General features: G+C 46.2%; 1 protein-coding gene across 2 annotated transcripts in view; it reads right to left on the minus strand.

Annotated features, from left to right (window-relative positions):
• Positions 1-15,722, minus strand: part of FRMD4B (FERM domain containing 4B) — a 64,200-nt gene that overhangs the window by 10,356 nt on the left and 38,122 nt on the right. For both annotated transcript variants that reach the window (XM_065749836.1, XM_065749835.1), the window contains 9 exons: positions 14,471-14,554; positions 13,235-13,300; positions 12,245-12,302; positions 11,272-11,358; positions 2,550-2,626; positions 2,095-2,233; positions 1,472-1,613; positions 520-653; positions 316-435 (listed from right to left, as the gene is read on the minus strand). In XM_065749836.1, the coding sequence (XP_065605908.1) occupies positions 316-435; positions 520-653; positions 1,472-1,613; positions 2,095-2,233; positions 2,550-2,626; positions 11,272-11,358; positions 12,245-12,302; positions 13,235-13,300; positions 14,471-14,554 (907 nt within the window). The remainder of the gene's footprint in view (positions 1-315; positions 436-519; positions 654-1,471; positions 1,614-2,094; positions 2,234-2,549; positions 2,627-11,271; positions 11,359-12,244; positions 12,303-13,234; positions 13,301-14,470; positions 14,555-15,722) is intronic.

The raw sequence follows: 15,722 nt of genomic DNA on the forward strand, positions 1-15,722 counted from the left end.
CTCTGGGTTCAAACACAAGCTCAGCACAACACAGATCAGGAATAAAAACTCAGTCATAGGTTCTCAAAGGGCATTATCAATATGTTCTAACTAGCAGCAACATTTATATTAAGATATAAGTTATATAGCCAAACCAGGGTTCAGGTTAGAGGACTTTAAGACTGAAATAAAGGCAGCACCGGTCTAAATCCTCCCCCACAGGCATGCAACTGTCTCATCTTAAACAACCAGGGAAGAGCTGGATTATTTAAAAGTAGCTTTGACCACTGGTCTGACCACCCCACCTCTGCTGTGCAAACAAGCCACAGCACTCACCTCCTCAGTAGGGAGCAGGTTGTCATCCAGCTTGAAGGCTGTGCCGACACGTCTTCTGACCTGGGGAGGTTCCTCTCCAGCGCTCAGAGGATACTCCTTTGGCATCTTGCCCGTCAGCTCCTGAGGAACAGAGAGGGCTCTACGTGAAGGTACAGTGAGCAAGAAGGGCTCTCACCCACCTCAGCCCCCACGTGCAGCTCTCACCGCCTCACGCAGGCAGATTTTCTTCAGCTCCTCTACTTTCTGAAGCAGCTTTTCCTGAAGGAGTTTCTCTTTCTTCTTTAGCTCCATAATTTTCTCCTTCTTTTGTTCTTCACTGACCTCTGAATCCTGAGAGCCTGAAAAACACATCCTTTTTATTAGAGAATTTGCAGGTAAAAGCCATTTCAATCCACCCTGCAACGAAGGACCAGGCAGGTGAACTGAGATCTCCCCAAAGCTGGCTGACCTAGTATTACTGCATCACCTTTGAGACAAAACATCCAGCCCTTGTGCCATCTAAGAGACAGACTCTTAAAAATCCACGATCCTTCAAACTCCCCAAAACTGCAAGTACATCTCAAGTATACAACCTAAAACCCACTATTGAGAACATTAGGATTAGCATGATGGATATCTGTGAAATACTTGATACAGATTTGATACAGGCAATGATGCTCTTTCCTCTGGTTTCAGCTCCGTGCTCTCTGGTCGGACAAGGCAGGGCTCCATCTGCCCAGGCCTCCTCTGTAGGTGGTAGAGACATTCAGAGTCCACTTTGGACCCAAATTTTATTTGAGAAAATGTCTCTTTCCTGCTTATTTTTGAGGAAGCTCAGGTCCATTCAACTCCTGGAGCAGGTGCTTAAAGCCTGCCTGGAATAAATCGCCCTTAGACTCAGATGCAACATATCCTAAGACAGGCTTACTGGTAAACTGATGGCAAGTTACTTAGGGATCAAGATTACAGTGGAGCTTATCTGCTTTCAGCATCTTTTTATTTCTTTGTTAGTTACAGCAGGAATGGAAACAGCATATGGTAACAACAGACGTCACCATCTCATACGTAAACTAACACATGCTGCCATTTTCTCTGTATTTATGGTCAGCTGGACTCATTGTCCCTCCCTACACACACAAGCCCTGCTGTATTCATGGCCTTGCATTTACAGTGTTACCTGATGAGATTAAACTGCCATTGCTGGCCATAATAAGCTGATTTTTTGCTTCCAGAGTCACTAGCTTTGAAACCTTTGGTGTACCCATCTCTGTCAAATCCATGGCGATATCATCCAAACTTCTGGCCGAAGGAATTTTTGCCTGAAGGAGTTGAAAAATAAAATCAAGTTACTCCTAATTAATCTCAGAACGCAAGGTCATGGAAGATGCCATTTCACACCTCATCCCCCACAAAAACTAAGGGCTAACACAACACCCTCACACAAGAGCTGCCCCAGCACTCCTCCAACCTGGCCCCAAAGCCTGAACTGCCTCCAAATCCCTTCTGTATTTGCACCCTGTTCAAACCGAACATAAGAAGAGACAAAGGGAAGAAGGCAGATTAAACAGTGAGACGTGGGAATTCCCTTCGCTGTGATTACACTTCCATAGCTCTTAATTGGATGCAGGCTCAAATGGATCAAATAACAATACTGCAGCTGACAGTCTGCTCAAAAAGCGGATGAAAACTATTTGTATTTTTTCCTCTGGAGAGCAGTTTATCCACGGAACAACATGCACTGAAGGACACACAGGAGAGGTGTTGAAGCTCATGCCTACAGCAAAATGCCACACAACTTACTTTGCTTTGTTTTCTGTCCAAGTAGAACTGGTGTTGACTGATTGCCATTACCCAGATGGATTTGATCAGGGAAGTGTTTGCATACCAGGTTTGCACTACCAGTCCGCTCTGACCAAAGGTCCTTCTTGACACTGAAATTCTGAAGAGGTGAAAAAAAAATGCAGTTTGAGGACAGCCCTGCTAGGTTTGAAGTCCCCAAAGCCTCTCTCCTAGCCAGTCGAGGCTTCATGCTACAGACCTGAGAGCTTGGGACTCCCTTCTCCCCCACCACCCACTGCTGCCTTCCCTCCCTCCTAACTCCCAGGAGTCAGCTCTGTAGCACAAAGCCAAAATTAAACACAGTTCTGCATTGACATCAGCACGAGAGCCCCTCCCACCCATCGCTTCACAGGGACAAGGAATGCCCACGCTGGGAGGGATTCCTCCCACGGCTCCGTGTGCCCCTCCAGCCTCACCTGCGGGGATCATGCACTTCCACGGCAAACTTCTTCTCACGGAAATAGAGGTTTTCCAGCTGTTTCCATTGGAATAGCTAGAGGAGAATTGGGAGAGAGCAGCAGAGCACTGTCACTCCAAGAGGCACTGATCACCCTCCAGGTTATGCAACTCCAGCAAACCACAAATCGTGCACATCCTCAGCTACAGCACTCACTCAGCAGTACCATTCATAACATCAGTTAAACCGAGCGCACAAATAAAGATGTTTAGGATGCCCTTCAATTAAACACACACTTTTATAAACAAGGCGTTGTAACTTTTGGATTTTGCCTGCAACAACATCTGCTTGCACAAGCAGTGCATGTAACGTCACTGCTCGATGTTTGTACAGACCTCAGGGAGGTGGTCAAAGTCCTTTCTGATTAAATGCAGAACTATAAAGTAATCACATCTACACTAACAGTCTCTCCCTTTAGAAAGGCAGTGGCTGGAGAAAGCCCAAGCCCTCTGCTTTCTGCACATACAGGGCAGGGTGTGAGGCTGAGAGACACTTTGGAGCAGGGCTATGACACACAGCGAAACCGCAGCGAGGAGAAGAAACCATCCCACAGCACAGACATGCTGCAAGGAAACCACTGATTTCCTGCTGAATGCCAGCTGGCAGAACAGGACACCTCTGCAGCAGGGCTCAGGGATTCCCAGCAGCCAGAAACACAGGGCATGAGGGCACACGGTGTCCACACAGGTTGACCTGAAGGCAGCCAGGCAGCTGTGACCCCCCCTCCATCCCCTTCCATCGAGGCCACCAGCCCCGGTGCGATGCTCCAGCAGGATGTGACTGAAAACCCACACACTGTGCCACAGCTACACTTCGTGCCACGCTCCTCCATGCGTTCTCACCAGGGATTGGGAATGAGACCCAGCCCCGTTCACACACCTGTGGGAAAACCCCAGCGTTGCTCTTCCAGTGAACCTTCACCTGCTTCGATAAAACTTCCTATCACACCACGACTCGTCATTCTAATGATAAATCCCCACTCGACGAAAAACGCATGGGGGTGGGGGGGGAAATAGGGAAGCGGCACAGACGTAAACCCGTAAGTCATTTCCCAAACGAACCTTACAAGCTCGCCGCTTCAGCGCGTTTATCTTCAGATCCAACGCTCCCGACCCTACGAGACGCCTCGCCCGCTCTATCGTTATCGCTCAACTTCCCAAACAAACATTTTCCCACGCAGCATCCCCCCCTCTCCCCCCCACGCTCACCTCCGCACGCAGCCGCGCGGTACCGCATCCCTCCGGCACCGCTTCTTCCCCGCCCCGCTGGGGCGGCTCCCGGCCCCCCCTTCCCCGGCCGCGGGTGAGGGGAGCCCGGCCGGGATCGCTGCGGCTCCGGAGCGGGCACGACGCGGAGCGGCCCGGCGCCCACGCTCGTAAAGGAGCTGGGTGTGCTCGGAGCCGGGCACCGCGGCAGGTGGTGACACCCCCGGGCTCTTTGTCACTTCCTCTGGGCTGGGCCCCTCCGGACGAGCACGGCGTTCCCGAGGGCTGCGGGAAAACCGCGGAGTGACGGCTCGGGGGTGGGGGGACGCGAACGGGACGGTGCTCCCCCCCAGCTCCTCCTCCTCCTCTCCTGCACAGGGACACAGGGCGAGGGGGTGCGAACTATGCAGAGGGGATATAAAGGGGGAGGAAAGAAGGGGAGGAAAAGAAAAAAAAAGAGGGGAAGATAAACGGGATGAGAGGGGAAAAAAGGAAAAGGAAGGGGTAAGAGGAAGAGAGGGGAGACAAAAGATGAAAAAAATAAGAGATGAAGAAATGGGGATAGGGAGCAAAGGAAAAGGGGGGGAAGGAAAGGGAAAGAAAAGGAGGAAAAAGAAAGAAAAAGGAAAAAAGAGAGAAAGGGGGGAAAAAAGGGGGAAATTGAGAAAAAAAGAAAGGAGAGAAAAGAAAAAATGAAATCAAAAAAGAAGGAAAGGGAAAAAAGGAGGAGGGAGGGAAGGGAAATGAAAAAGAGAGAAAATAATACTAAGAAAAAAAAAAGCCTTTGCATCTCAAGACTGCTTGAAAATGCAGGGCTCACACAGGGACAGTGCCCAGCACAGGGCGCTGCCCAACAGCAGTGCTACCCCCAGATAGCTCTGCTGCATTCAGAACACTGGTACTGCACTCGGGAAACTGCCACTGCAGGTTCATTTCAGTTTTTACCTAACTACCCACACATGCAAAGACAAAACAGTTGTTTAAAAAATAAAGGAAATCTGAAACTGGTTTTTGAGGACTGGAAGTACAATTAGGAATAATTACCGTGTTTTTGTGGAAGTTTTGCAACCAGGTGATTAGGTCCACCTGAGCTAATGAATGTTTTCTCAATAGCCTTCCTTTCCTTCCAACTGCCAGATCCTTACTTGCTCATGGAAGACTTCCCTTGTGTATAGTGCAGGCCATTCATCTGACCCTACAAGCAGGATTTGGCTGCTCAGGGTTCATTTCCACACAAGACAGAGATGCCAAGTGACCTGATTGCACCTCCATGCACAAGCCAGGCTTCCACTACCCAGCTGCAGCTCCTGAAAGCACCAGTTGCTTTAGGCTTTCTACACAGTAGAATCGTCAGATGGCTTCAGTTGGAAGGGACCTTCCATCTCATTCCAACCCCGCTGCTGCTGCCTAAATCAGGCAGAAGATCAGGCTGCCCCATCCAGCCTGGCCTTGGACTCCTCCTGGGTTGGGGAACTTGTCCCACAACAGACCACTGGGAAACACCACTTGTCACTTGCCTCCACCTGAACACAGAGCCATTGACAACAACCCTCTGGCTGTGAGCACACAATTCTTTATCCGCCATATAGTCCACTCTTCAAACTCCTATCTCTCCAATTTAGAAGCAAGGATGCGGTATGGGACCACGTCAGAGGCCTTGACCAAGTCCAAGTAGATGACTTGGATTGCCCATCCTTTGTCCACTGATGTTATCACTACATTGTAGAAGGCCACCAGATTGGTGAGGCATGATCTGCCCTCGGTGAAGCCATGCTAGCTGTCCTGGGTTGCCTCCTCATCTCTCACAATCCTGCTCTTGACAGTGCAGAGCACAGACCCAAAAAAATAAAAAATAAAAAAAAATCACCCTCCTCAACCTCTTTCCCATGCAAAAGGAGCTGGTAATTGTAGTCTAACAAGAAACAAAACAGACACTGACAGCTTAAACAGGGAGACACCTTAACAACAGGAGCAGGTGGTTTACAGCCTGGTTTTGAATAAAATGCAGGTTTGTCTGGGCCTCAGAGCACAGCTCCTGCTGACAGAGCCTGCATCTCCAGAAAGGGGCAAGGGGCGATGAGCTTATTGCACGCCTCAGCCTGCTGCATTCAGTTTAATATCTTTTAAATAACACTTTTTTTCAAGTTTGGGTGGAAACCCAGAGAGCAAAGCCAAGTGCTGCTGCTCAAGCCCAGCAGTGATCCTGGCACATGCCAGAGCTGCTTCCCAGACCAAGGGTGATGGCACATTCTCACCAAGAGCTAAATTATCCCATTGCTGGGTTTTCCATCTGAGAGATGGCTGGGTGATGCAGCAGGGATGTGCAAGCTGTACTGCCGCACTGGTGGCAGCAGTAGGCACTTCCAAAGGGCTCATCATGGGGATGCATGGTGCCTGCAAGGAGGACCAGCCACCAGCATCCCCATAGCTCGCTGGGAATGGCAATCTCCAAACAGATCTAGCAATTCAGACCAAGGAAACATAAAAGATTCGAGCCCAAAGAAATGCACCCCACCCCAGTGAAGGAAATTACCACCCTGTGTTTCAGCCCCTCGGCTGCAGTGTGCTGCTTGGCAAAGTGCCTCCAGCTGAACTCTTTTTTTTGTTGTTGTTGTTTTATTAAGTTGCTCTGCCTGGCTGCAAGGGGAGGCACCTGAGGAGATGGCAGCAAGGCCAGGCTGCCCCACCTGCAGCAGCTTTTGGCAGGAGAAGGCAGACAGCCCTCACCTGTGCCAGCATAAATTGACAGCACTCACACCTGCAGGCATCCATCTCTCACATACTAAGCCAGGTGCCTAAAAACCTCCTCAATCGTATTCTTTTCTAATGCACTTTGACCCATCCTTGCCAGGTTCTCACTCATCTCAGAGATGTCTGTGCAGCAAACAACCCAACTGCCACAGAAGGCAACGTGTCCTTTGGGGCACAGCCCTTCTGCACATCTGGAAGGAACACAATTTCAGAGCAGTCTTGTAACAGCTCCGTGTTTGTCTTAAATAATTATGCGAGCTTAGTATCTGAGGTCTAAATCAATGGCTTCCACTCGGTGAGAAATAAACAGAGTGAAAGAAATCTTTGCATGATTAGATCCACCTGCTGAGAAGCCTGCACAAACGCCATTGTGTTCGGAGCAGTTCAGCAAAGCGGGACAGAAAATTTACATTAAGCAAATCTTCTGCAAGGGAAAACTTTCAGCGTCAGCATTTAGAAAGCGTACGTTGAATTAAGAGAGAAATATCATAAGTATGACCCATTTCAAAACTAGTATATTCTAACAAAAACACTCCTGAGAGCATAATGCGTTCAAGACGACCACCATTAGGATTGAAATTCTTGCAGATCTGAAACAATACCACAACGAGATTACTTTTTCTCCCCAGACACTACAGTTCATTTATCACCAGGGAGTCGCCCACAGAAACACAATGAAGTGGGAGAAAAAGTGGAAAAGCAAGCAAGCAGCTTCTCACATTCCCATCCCTCGGAGTATCCCCACGTCTTGGCTGAACGCAGAGTAAACCCAGCTCTCTCCACAGTGCACTCTCCACAAAGGAGACAGAGCATTGTTTATCTCACCAGTGAGAAGAATACGTGTAGAGATGAAAGACAGAACTATCTTGTTTTGAAACAGCATATGAAGCTCTGGGCCCTGGGACCTGTTTTATACATTTCCTAATCAACCCAGAAGAGATTTGGGATGGGATCTTGGCATGCCACCTCCATAGTGAGGAGGAGGCACTGCTCCAAGCACCAGATATCTGTATTAACTGCAGCTGAAGGCAGAATGCATTTGCAAAGCAGCAGGACTGCAGAGCTAATCCCAGGTCTGAGCTGAAATCTGTACACAGGTCGCAAACTCAGTCTTTTTATGCCCTATAAGACTTGAAGTTTATAATCAACTGAGCCATAGCATAATCTCCAGCCAGTATGGAGCCACAGCTTTTATCCACAAAGAAAAAGACAATTTTCCTAAGTGACATAAGAATTACTCTCCCTTTCCAGTCTGTTACAGCACTGAAGCAAGGCTCCTCCATCAGCTCCCAGAGCAAGCATGGGTCCACTCAGCTGAAAACCACTTCCAAAGAAACACAAAGTTCCATGGGCAACTTACAGCAACAGAAATCCTCTTCAAACAATCCCAGGTCAAGCAGCAAACTACTGATGGCTGGGGCCCAACTTCCCCAGCCAGTCTGACACACACAAGCAGACCTGGTAGGTTCACTGGGTCCAGCCCTGCATTGCAGGCTGCCCCTTCCAACAGCGCTTGGGTAGATGGGCTGCAGTGCTCAGGGTGTCTGATATGACATGTACAAGCTCTGGCAAAGGCAGGAGATGTGTATCTGGAGATTGCTTCACTTGGTTGTCTTGCAAGTTGTTTCCTGCGGAGAGCATTTGACACCATTCAAGCAACAGTGTTGATCCAACAACAAAATCTTCGGATAACCACGGTGCTCCAAGGCTCATATTTAGGCTTCTTTGCCTGAAGACCTACTTGGATCAAGCCAAAAGATTTCACTCTTTGAGGAGGATGGTTGGGAATTAATTGACATTACATTAATGGAAGCAGCTGGTTATTTATATATATACACACGAATACATACGCATATATATGTATTTCTGAATGTGGATTTCTCTCTGAACACGTGCCCGCAGTCAACGCTTTAAACAAATTCAGCCTTGTCTGAGAGCAGCATTTGCTATTACACAAACAGCACAGCAAAGCTGCCAGGTGGGAATTTAAGAGAAACACAGGCAGCAGTTCCCCATCTCCTGCCTGAATCTCAGAAGCTTTCCCACTTCAACAGATCTCAGAGGGGTTTGCACATCCAGAGATCACTTGCATCTTTTAAAACGGGGAAGGCCAGCTGAGCTTGAGTCCATTAGGTTTGGACTCAACCTTCCCCTGTTACTGAATTAATCAGGCTGATGTGTATTTAAACATCACTGGCTAGAGACGTGGTGCACAGTCAGGATGCTCTCCCCCAGATGGCTGGGGATAAACACAACGGCACTTCTGATCCACAATATAAACAGCAGGATAACACCAGCACATGGTAGTTGTGAGTTTGGCTCCTTTTCAGAGAGGAAAGCAAGAAAATTCTGTGAAATCCAGCAGAACTAGCACTTCTGCCCAGACAGGCAGACAATTTACATGCCTACTCCCCTCTTGGTGCTTTGGAAAGAATGGTAGTGCCTCCTCCTCGGAGATCTTGACAAGCTGTACAGACTGTTCTTCTTGGAAAACGTTTTTTGATACACTTGTGAATGTGAACAAATAACAACACTGGTTAAAGGCAAACTTCTGCCTGCCACAGCACAGACAGTGAGGTTGCACTGGAACAAACAGTGGTGTTGCAGCATCTTAACTCCAAAGCCAAGTCTGGATTGGATGGGCACCTCTCTAGACCCAGTGTGCTCTCACACCCTGGACAGTGATCTAACTCCAATTATTTCCATAGTTCACATTAGAAGTGCACTGTGTACTTCAAACATTCTTAGCACAAATTAGCAGCGTGTTTAGTCGCACGTTAAATGTAGGCAGGACTGCACAGAGGCTCTGCTGTTTTTGTCCTCTCCTGTTAGCAGCAGACATGAATCCATGACTCCACTGTGATACTGCAGCCATATCCATCCACGCTTTTTCCATGAGCTTATTGGCATTAAACCTTCCCTCTGCATTAAAGCCTCTCTTCGCCACCTTCCCTTTTGATCTCTGTTCTCCCTTGTATAATTATAATGATAATTACAGTACGGCACAGAACTGTTACTATTTCCATTGCAACACTTCTACAGAAAGGGTTACTTGTGAATGTTGTTTGGTTGGGGATATTTTTGGCTTATTTATTTTTAAAGTTTTTCCCCTAAACGTAACTCCTACTCCATTCAAAGGCAACACCTCATAAGAAACTGTAGCAGGGTGTGACTTGGTATCTGGGCCCTGCTGACCTCAAAATATTCAAAATCTGTCCGGTTGATGTTGTAAACTGAAATCCACAAGCAGCAGAAGTGCTTGGCGAAGCAATGCTTCTAGCCAGGCAAGGCTGTATTTTCTTGGAGGGAGTTGATGGTCACAGCTGGACATCTTGGCTGGAGAATAATCTGTGTTTGGTCTGATTGGAAAATCTCATAGATGTCTAAATAGAGGAAAGAACTGGAAGAGCAAGAAGAGCTGCTTGTTGCTCTCCTCTGATGATCAATGCTATATTAGCGTTGACTTGATTTTCTAGGGCTCCTTTTGTGTCACTGTCATCTTTTAATGTGTGTGATAAGAGACATTTGGGGCTAACGTAAGCGTTTTACTGAACAAAGCACAGGCTTGAGAGCTCAACCTTGGACACACAGATGTATAAATATAGCACAAAAGAGACCAAGTCATAGCCTGTCTTGGAAAAAGAAGATCAAGTTGGGAACTTGAAAGGGAATTGCTCTTCACAAGGAAGTTTTGTTAAGCGGTGTTTTTTTGGCACAAATGCACTAAACAATATCATTTTGCAAATGTAAAATTCCCTGGCAGGAAGCACACGCTTCATGTGAACTCCTGCCCAGACAATTCCAGGGAAAGGAGAACAGCAAACCCCCATGTCTGCACCTCCTCACAGCTTCAGTGTTCTGACAAAGACACGACCAGAAAGAAACCATTCCCATGAAACCCAACAGCACAGCTCCTTCACGTGCGCCCCTGGCTCCTACCCACCACCAACAGTGCATCGCCAGCTCCTCAAAGACTTTCAGGGCTCAGCCCCGTGTCAGTGAGACTTAGGCATCAACACAACACACATCTGTGGTTGGGCTGCAGGATGGATTTCCAGGGCCGCCAGCAGAGCCTGTCAGGGCTGACTGATGGGAGGTTGAGGGGAGCCAGCAGGGGAATATGGGACCCTCTGCTCTGTTTAAGCAACAACTGAAACTGTTGGCAGAGTTCTCCTGCAGAAGACATGCTGGGGAGAAGGGAGGTGGAAAAGGAGAACGACCTCCACTATTTGGCATTCACTCTCAATTCCTCCTTATAATTCACTGTGTCACAGAAGCATACAGTTGCCCAAGCAGGCCTGCAGCTCCATCCAGTTCATCTTGTATTTCACAGGCATCTGTTCATCATTTCACACACAAAACACACCTCTTACAGCCAAAGGAAATGCTTCCCGTGCAGAAGACCTTTACTTTGGGACGTGCAGAAGCCCAGTTGCTTCATACTTCTGCAGATACCCTTGGAGGCTGCCAAGGTTCCTGTGGAGACCACCAAACTCCAGAAGACAAAGCACTCACAGGCAGCTTACTCACTGTGGCATATTAGCTTCCAATATTATGCAATGGGGCAGAATTTTACTGCCTTGGTGCTAACAGAAGTCTTCTGCCTCCAACCCTTTGTATTTTGCTCACTAGTTCAATAAACAATAGCTTAAACAAGTATATCCCAGCATGCAGCACCTCTCCATCCTCCCCCCCAAATAGAAAAGTCAGATGCAAAAAACTTACTTTTCTGGGCTTAACTTTGTCTTGTAAATCGTACTGGCCTATTCCTTTGTAACTTATTCCAAGCCACCAAGGGATTCCTTGTTTATCCTGAAAAAAGAAGCCTGCATGAACCAAGAGCTACTTAAGAATTAAGCAATTCCAAGTACAGGTAGGTAAGGAACAAGGACAATTTTTGCAAACAAATAGATGTGAAGTGGATTGCTAAGGTGAATGTTGAAACTTTCTTCCATTGCCTTCTCAGGCAGAGGCAAGAAACTATGCATTGGTTGTGCAAAGTGGACAAAAAAAGCAACAGCGCTGCTGAAACAAATGAGTGTCACTCCTTGCAAGAGGTGGCTGTGAGGAGGAAAGGATATGGGGCAGAAAAAAAAACGTGGCCAATGACTGCATCCATGAAACTCAGGCATGACACAGCTGCAGGAGAACAGTGCAAACCATCAGCTTCTCAGGTCTGAAAGCATGGAGATGTCACCTCTGCTGAGCTCTTCTGCAATAAAACATTTTTGTCCAGTCTCTGTTCTACAAATGGAGATAAATGTTGCATTTCCATCACTCTCCAAAAATACCATTCTGCTATACAGTGTTACTCCACTCTACATATGCACCCACTGATCACCTGTCACTTAGAAGCTCTCTTTTCTACATTATTTTAATTAGAAATGTCTCTGGAGCAAATATTAATTGCTACAGATCTAGAAGTGATATCCTCTTTAGTTAAGCTGATACAAATTTAGCTCCTGATAGGACTAAAGGAGGTTTTTAATGGAGGTTACCCGCTGCCTTCTTTAGCACAATGTTTTGCTGCTCTCTGAAAGCACTCTAAAAATAATACTGAAGAGGCAAAAAGTAAAGAGGTCGAAATATGTGGGTTTAATTCTTGATAGAAGGGTACTGAATCATCAGATTGCTCCTTTAGGAATGCAATCACATGTAATAAACTAAGCAACGACATCATCTACCAACATTTACTAACCTTTACTCCATAGTAATGGACACCATATGTTGGCAAAGCTTCTACCACTCTCATGTACCTGTAGACAGATTTATAGCTTATCAGATCATTTTTTTTCTAGAGGAAATGATATCTATTAACATATTTTTTCGCACATACATTCAGGACATGTCATTTATCATTTGCATATTTTGAAAGCCATAATGATTTAATGCTTATGTCTTCAGAAAAAAAACCTATCATGCAGGCTTGGGGAAAGATGTGGTATTTTGGCCCAGATAAAATGAATGGAAGATTTCTCATGCAGCAAAACATTCAATCTTTAATCAAAAATCCAGAGAAGAGAAAGCAAAGCTTCCAGTTCTGCATTAAACATGAAAGCCTTTGGGGAAATATCTGCCTCTAATTATTTCACGATGGTGCTTTGGTTAAAATGGATAGTCTCCAAATCAAATTGTTCATGCAGTTGTACAATTATTTCACAATGCAATTCAGACAACCACTGAACGGATAATTGTTTTCTCTCTTCCCATTGAAAGAAGCCCCTGAACTAATGAGATAGAGCTGAGGGCACCAAGCTATATGACAAAGCCTGCAAGCTGTCTACAGCACACGGCTACAGAAGCCACCTCAACCAGGATGCAGGTCATCCTGCAAGGCCTTGTTCTTTGAGAACTAAGTTCTGAGCATTTGAACAAAGATGTGCTTGTCTTCCTTAGAGAAGATGAGATATGGTTTTCCCTTAGAGCTTGGTGTGAAAATTAAGTGGTAGCAAGCAGGGCATGGAGAAGGCAGTACAGAATGGAGTCCATATCATTTCTTCCACATTTGAGGTATTTGAATGAGGAAACTTGTCACAGGTTTCCTCAGCTGGAAACTATCACTCCATAAAAAATAACTCTGACAGATACAAAAAGTAACAAGGACCAAAAGATCCTATGCTACCACCAATCAGGAAAAGAAAAACAAGTAAAGATGTCATTTTCACAAGTCAATAAGTGTCATACTCACTGAACAATGGCTTGTCCTCTGCTCAGACCTTTTATTTGTGTATAATGTTCGATAACTCTATCCTCACTGCAAAACAGGCACAAAAACCAACTTAGAGACTCGATGACTTTTCCCACGTATGACAGTCTGCTGACATTTAGGTGCCTGCTCAGAGTGCAGAGAAGTGCCCCTCCATGCATTTCTCACTCTAGCTTACATTCTGTTTCTTATCCACTTCTTTCCCACCCTTCATTAAGCAGCGTGGAGCTGCATCTTAATCCCCGCCATCGCATGCTGCGTTCCGGACTAATTAGCAAATCGTTTCAGATCTGCTGCAGATGCTGCTGCAGAAGAATGGTACTAATTGTACAAATTCATTTTCATGTTCCAAAGAACCAAAACTTCAAAGGCTGGTTAGCGTCCCATGCATAAGGCAGAAGTTGATAAAAGAAATGTTTTAATTCTGCTGCACTTTTTTACCTAGCATTTCAGGGACTAAGAACTATGGATTTGTCAGCAATGGCATTTACACATTTTTCCCTGCTATATACTTCAACACCTTGTTTTAAGCAGAACATAAAATATGCATTTAAGTGTCACACACTTGAATGTAAAGAAATACCCAACAGTATTCATTCTGAAAATCAGTCCTAACAGAGGACTGGCATACTTGAAAATACATCGAGTATACATCAAGCCTGAAAAATGAAATAAATGAACGAGTCAAACCCAAATAAAGGCCATGAATTATGAGAAAACAGTATTGTTGATTCATCCCAAATGTTGCATCTCCCGTGGCACACTCAAGCCACAGAACTGATCTTGCATTTCTGTTTCCAGCTTTCCAACCTCATCTTCTCCCCTTGGCCTGTCAAGGAGCATGAGAGTGGCTGGGTGGGCACCTGGCACTGGCCAAGGCTGGCACATCACAGACTCTCTGCTGCTTGTTGGTTCAAAAGGTGTTCTTTCCAAAGGCAGACTTGGCTGGGGTTCAGATTTTAGCTCTTTCTAATGCGTGGTACCCCACATACTCCGATTCATTATTGTGATTGAACTTTCAGGGAGGGATTTGCATCAGCTCTTGTGTAATTCATAACCTTCTAAAACTGGAAACGCTTGAACACGAAGCGATTAACTCAAAGTCCTTTATAACTCAGGCTGAGAGCCGTAAAAACACTTTGCAAGACTGTCTAAGAGCAGTCTTGTCACTGCCATCCACAGCAAGGATTTACATTTAAAGTGAATTAAACTGCTCACCAGTAAGCAAGCGATGGATGTTCCTGCAGTGTCTTGGTGGGAAAGACAGGCAGTGTCTTCAAGTCTTTCCGAGTGTTTTCATCACTAGAAGCAAAAAAGGCACAGAGTCACTGCTGGTGAATCATAGATGCAAATCACCAGTTTCAGCAACAGGAAAGGGCTGCGTGTGCACCCCAAGAATGGTGCATTGCCCCATATCAGGCCATCATAGCAACGTAACTCTATCTGCCCTCTCACATGACAGTGATGTATGTGGTGTCATGCAAGCTCCTGTTGTAACTCATTATACAGACACGTGATTAACGAGGCAGCCAGGCCACTGCGGCGGGAGTGTGGTATCAATATTTATTTTGCACACACTTGCTCTGTTTGCTGAGTATGGAATGAGCACTCAGCAGCTGCAGAAGGAAAGCTTTTGCCCAAAGGCAATGCTCTCAGAGCTATTTTTGCTCTATCTTTAGCTAAAAATCCTCCCCAGGAGACACCAAATTCCAGCATGGTATTTGTCAGATCTCTGAGTTTAACGTTGATCTGATCCACAACAAAGGATTTCAGTTCACACATTAAGAGATATTTCTACTGAAAGGAGTTTTCCTGAGCTTCACGTTGTGCAGAAAGTTCAAATATTTTGGACTTTTGGCTTGGAACAAAATAAAAGCTGTTGAAGTATGTGAATGCCATTTGTCACAAAAGCAACCACAACAACAAGAACCAGCAAAATTTTTTAAAACCTATTAGTAGGCACCAGCAAAATGGTTAATATTTTCTCCTTCCGTGCTCTACTAATTAATCAGCTGAAAGTTGCACGCCTCATTTCTGCAGGATTTCTGCATGCCTTTGCAGCAGCACAGACAAGCATGAACACGACTCCTCTGAGAAAAGAATGCACCAGTCAAGTTCATCTGCATCACCTGCCTCTGCTTCTTGAAGGTGGTTCCCCACTTGAGAGCTGTATCCACCAGACTACAGCATTGCAGATTTTCTCTGAGCTGTGTCACCCCCTCTTTCCTTCCTTACGAGCACCTGTGAGCAGCTCTATGGGATGGAGGAGGAGATGGAGGTGCAGCAAACCACTCCCACCTCCAGTCTCACAGCAGATGTCACACAGAAGGTGCAGTAAGTGAAAGTTCTTTGGCTAATTGCCCCCAAGCTTCTTCCCCAGCCCTGACAATGTGCCTCAACTCTAAGAGGGACCACCTCTGGGGAGGAAACAGTTCAATCAAGGGCCTCATTATTCTGCAGCGTCTTTGAT

Source organism: Cyrtonyx montezumae, unplaced genomic scaffold (genome assembly GCF_038088225.1).
Source record: "Cyrtonyx montezumae isolate F1298 unplaced genomic scaffold, pur_monq_1.0 scaffold_6, whole genome shotgun sequence".
NCBI classification, from domain to species: Eukaryota; Metazoa; Chordata; class Aves; order Galliformes; family Odontophoridae; genus Cyrtonyx; species Cyrtonyx montezumae.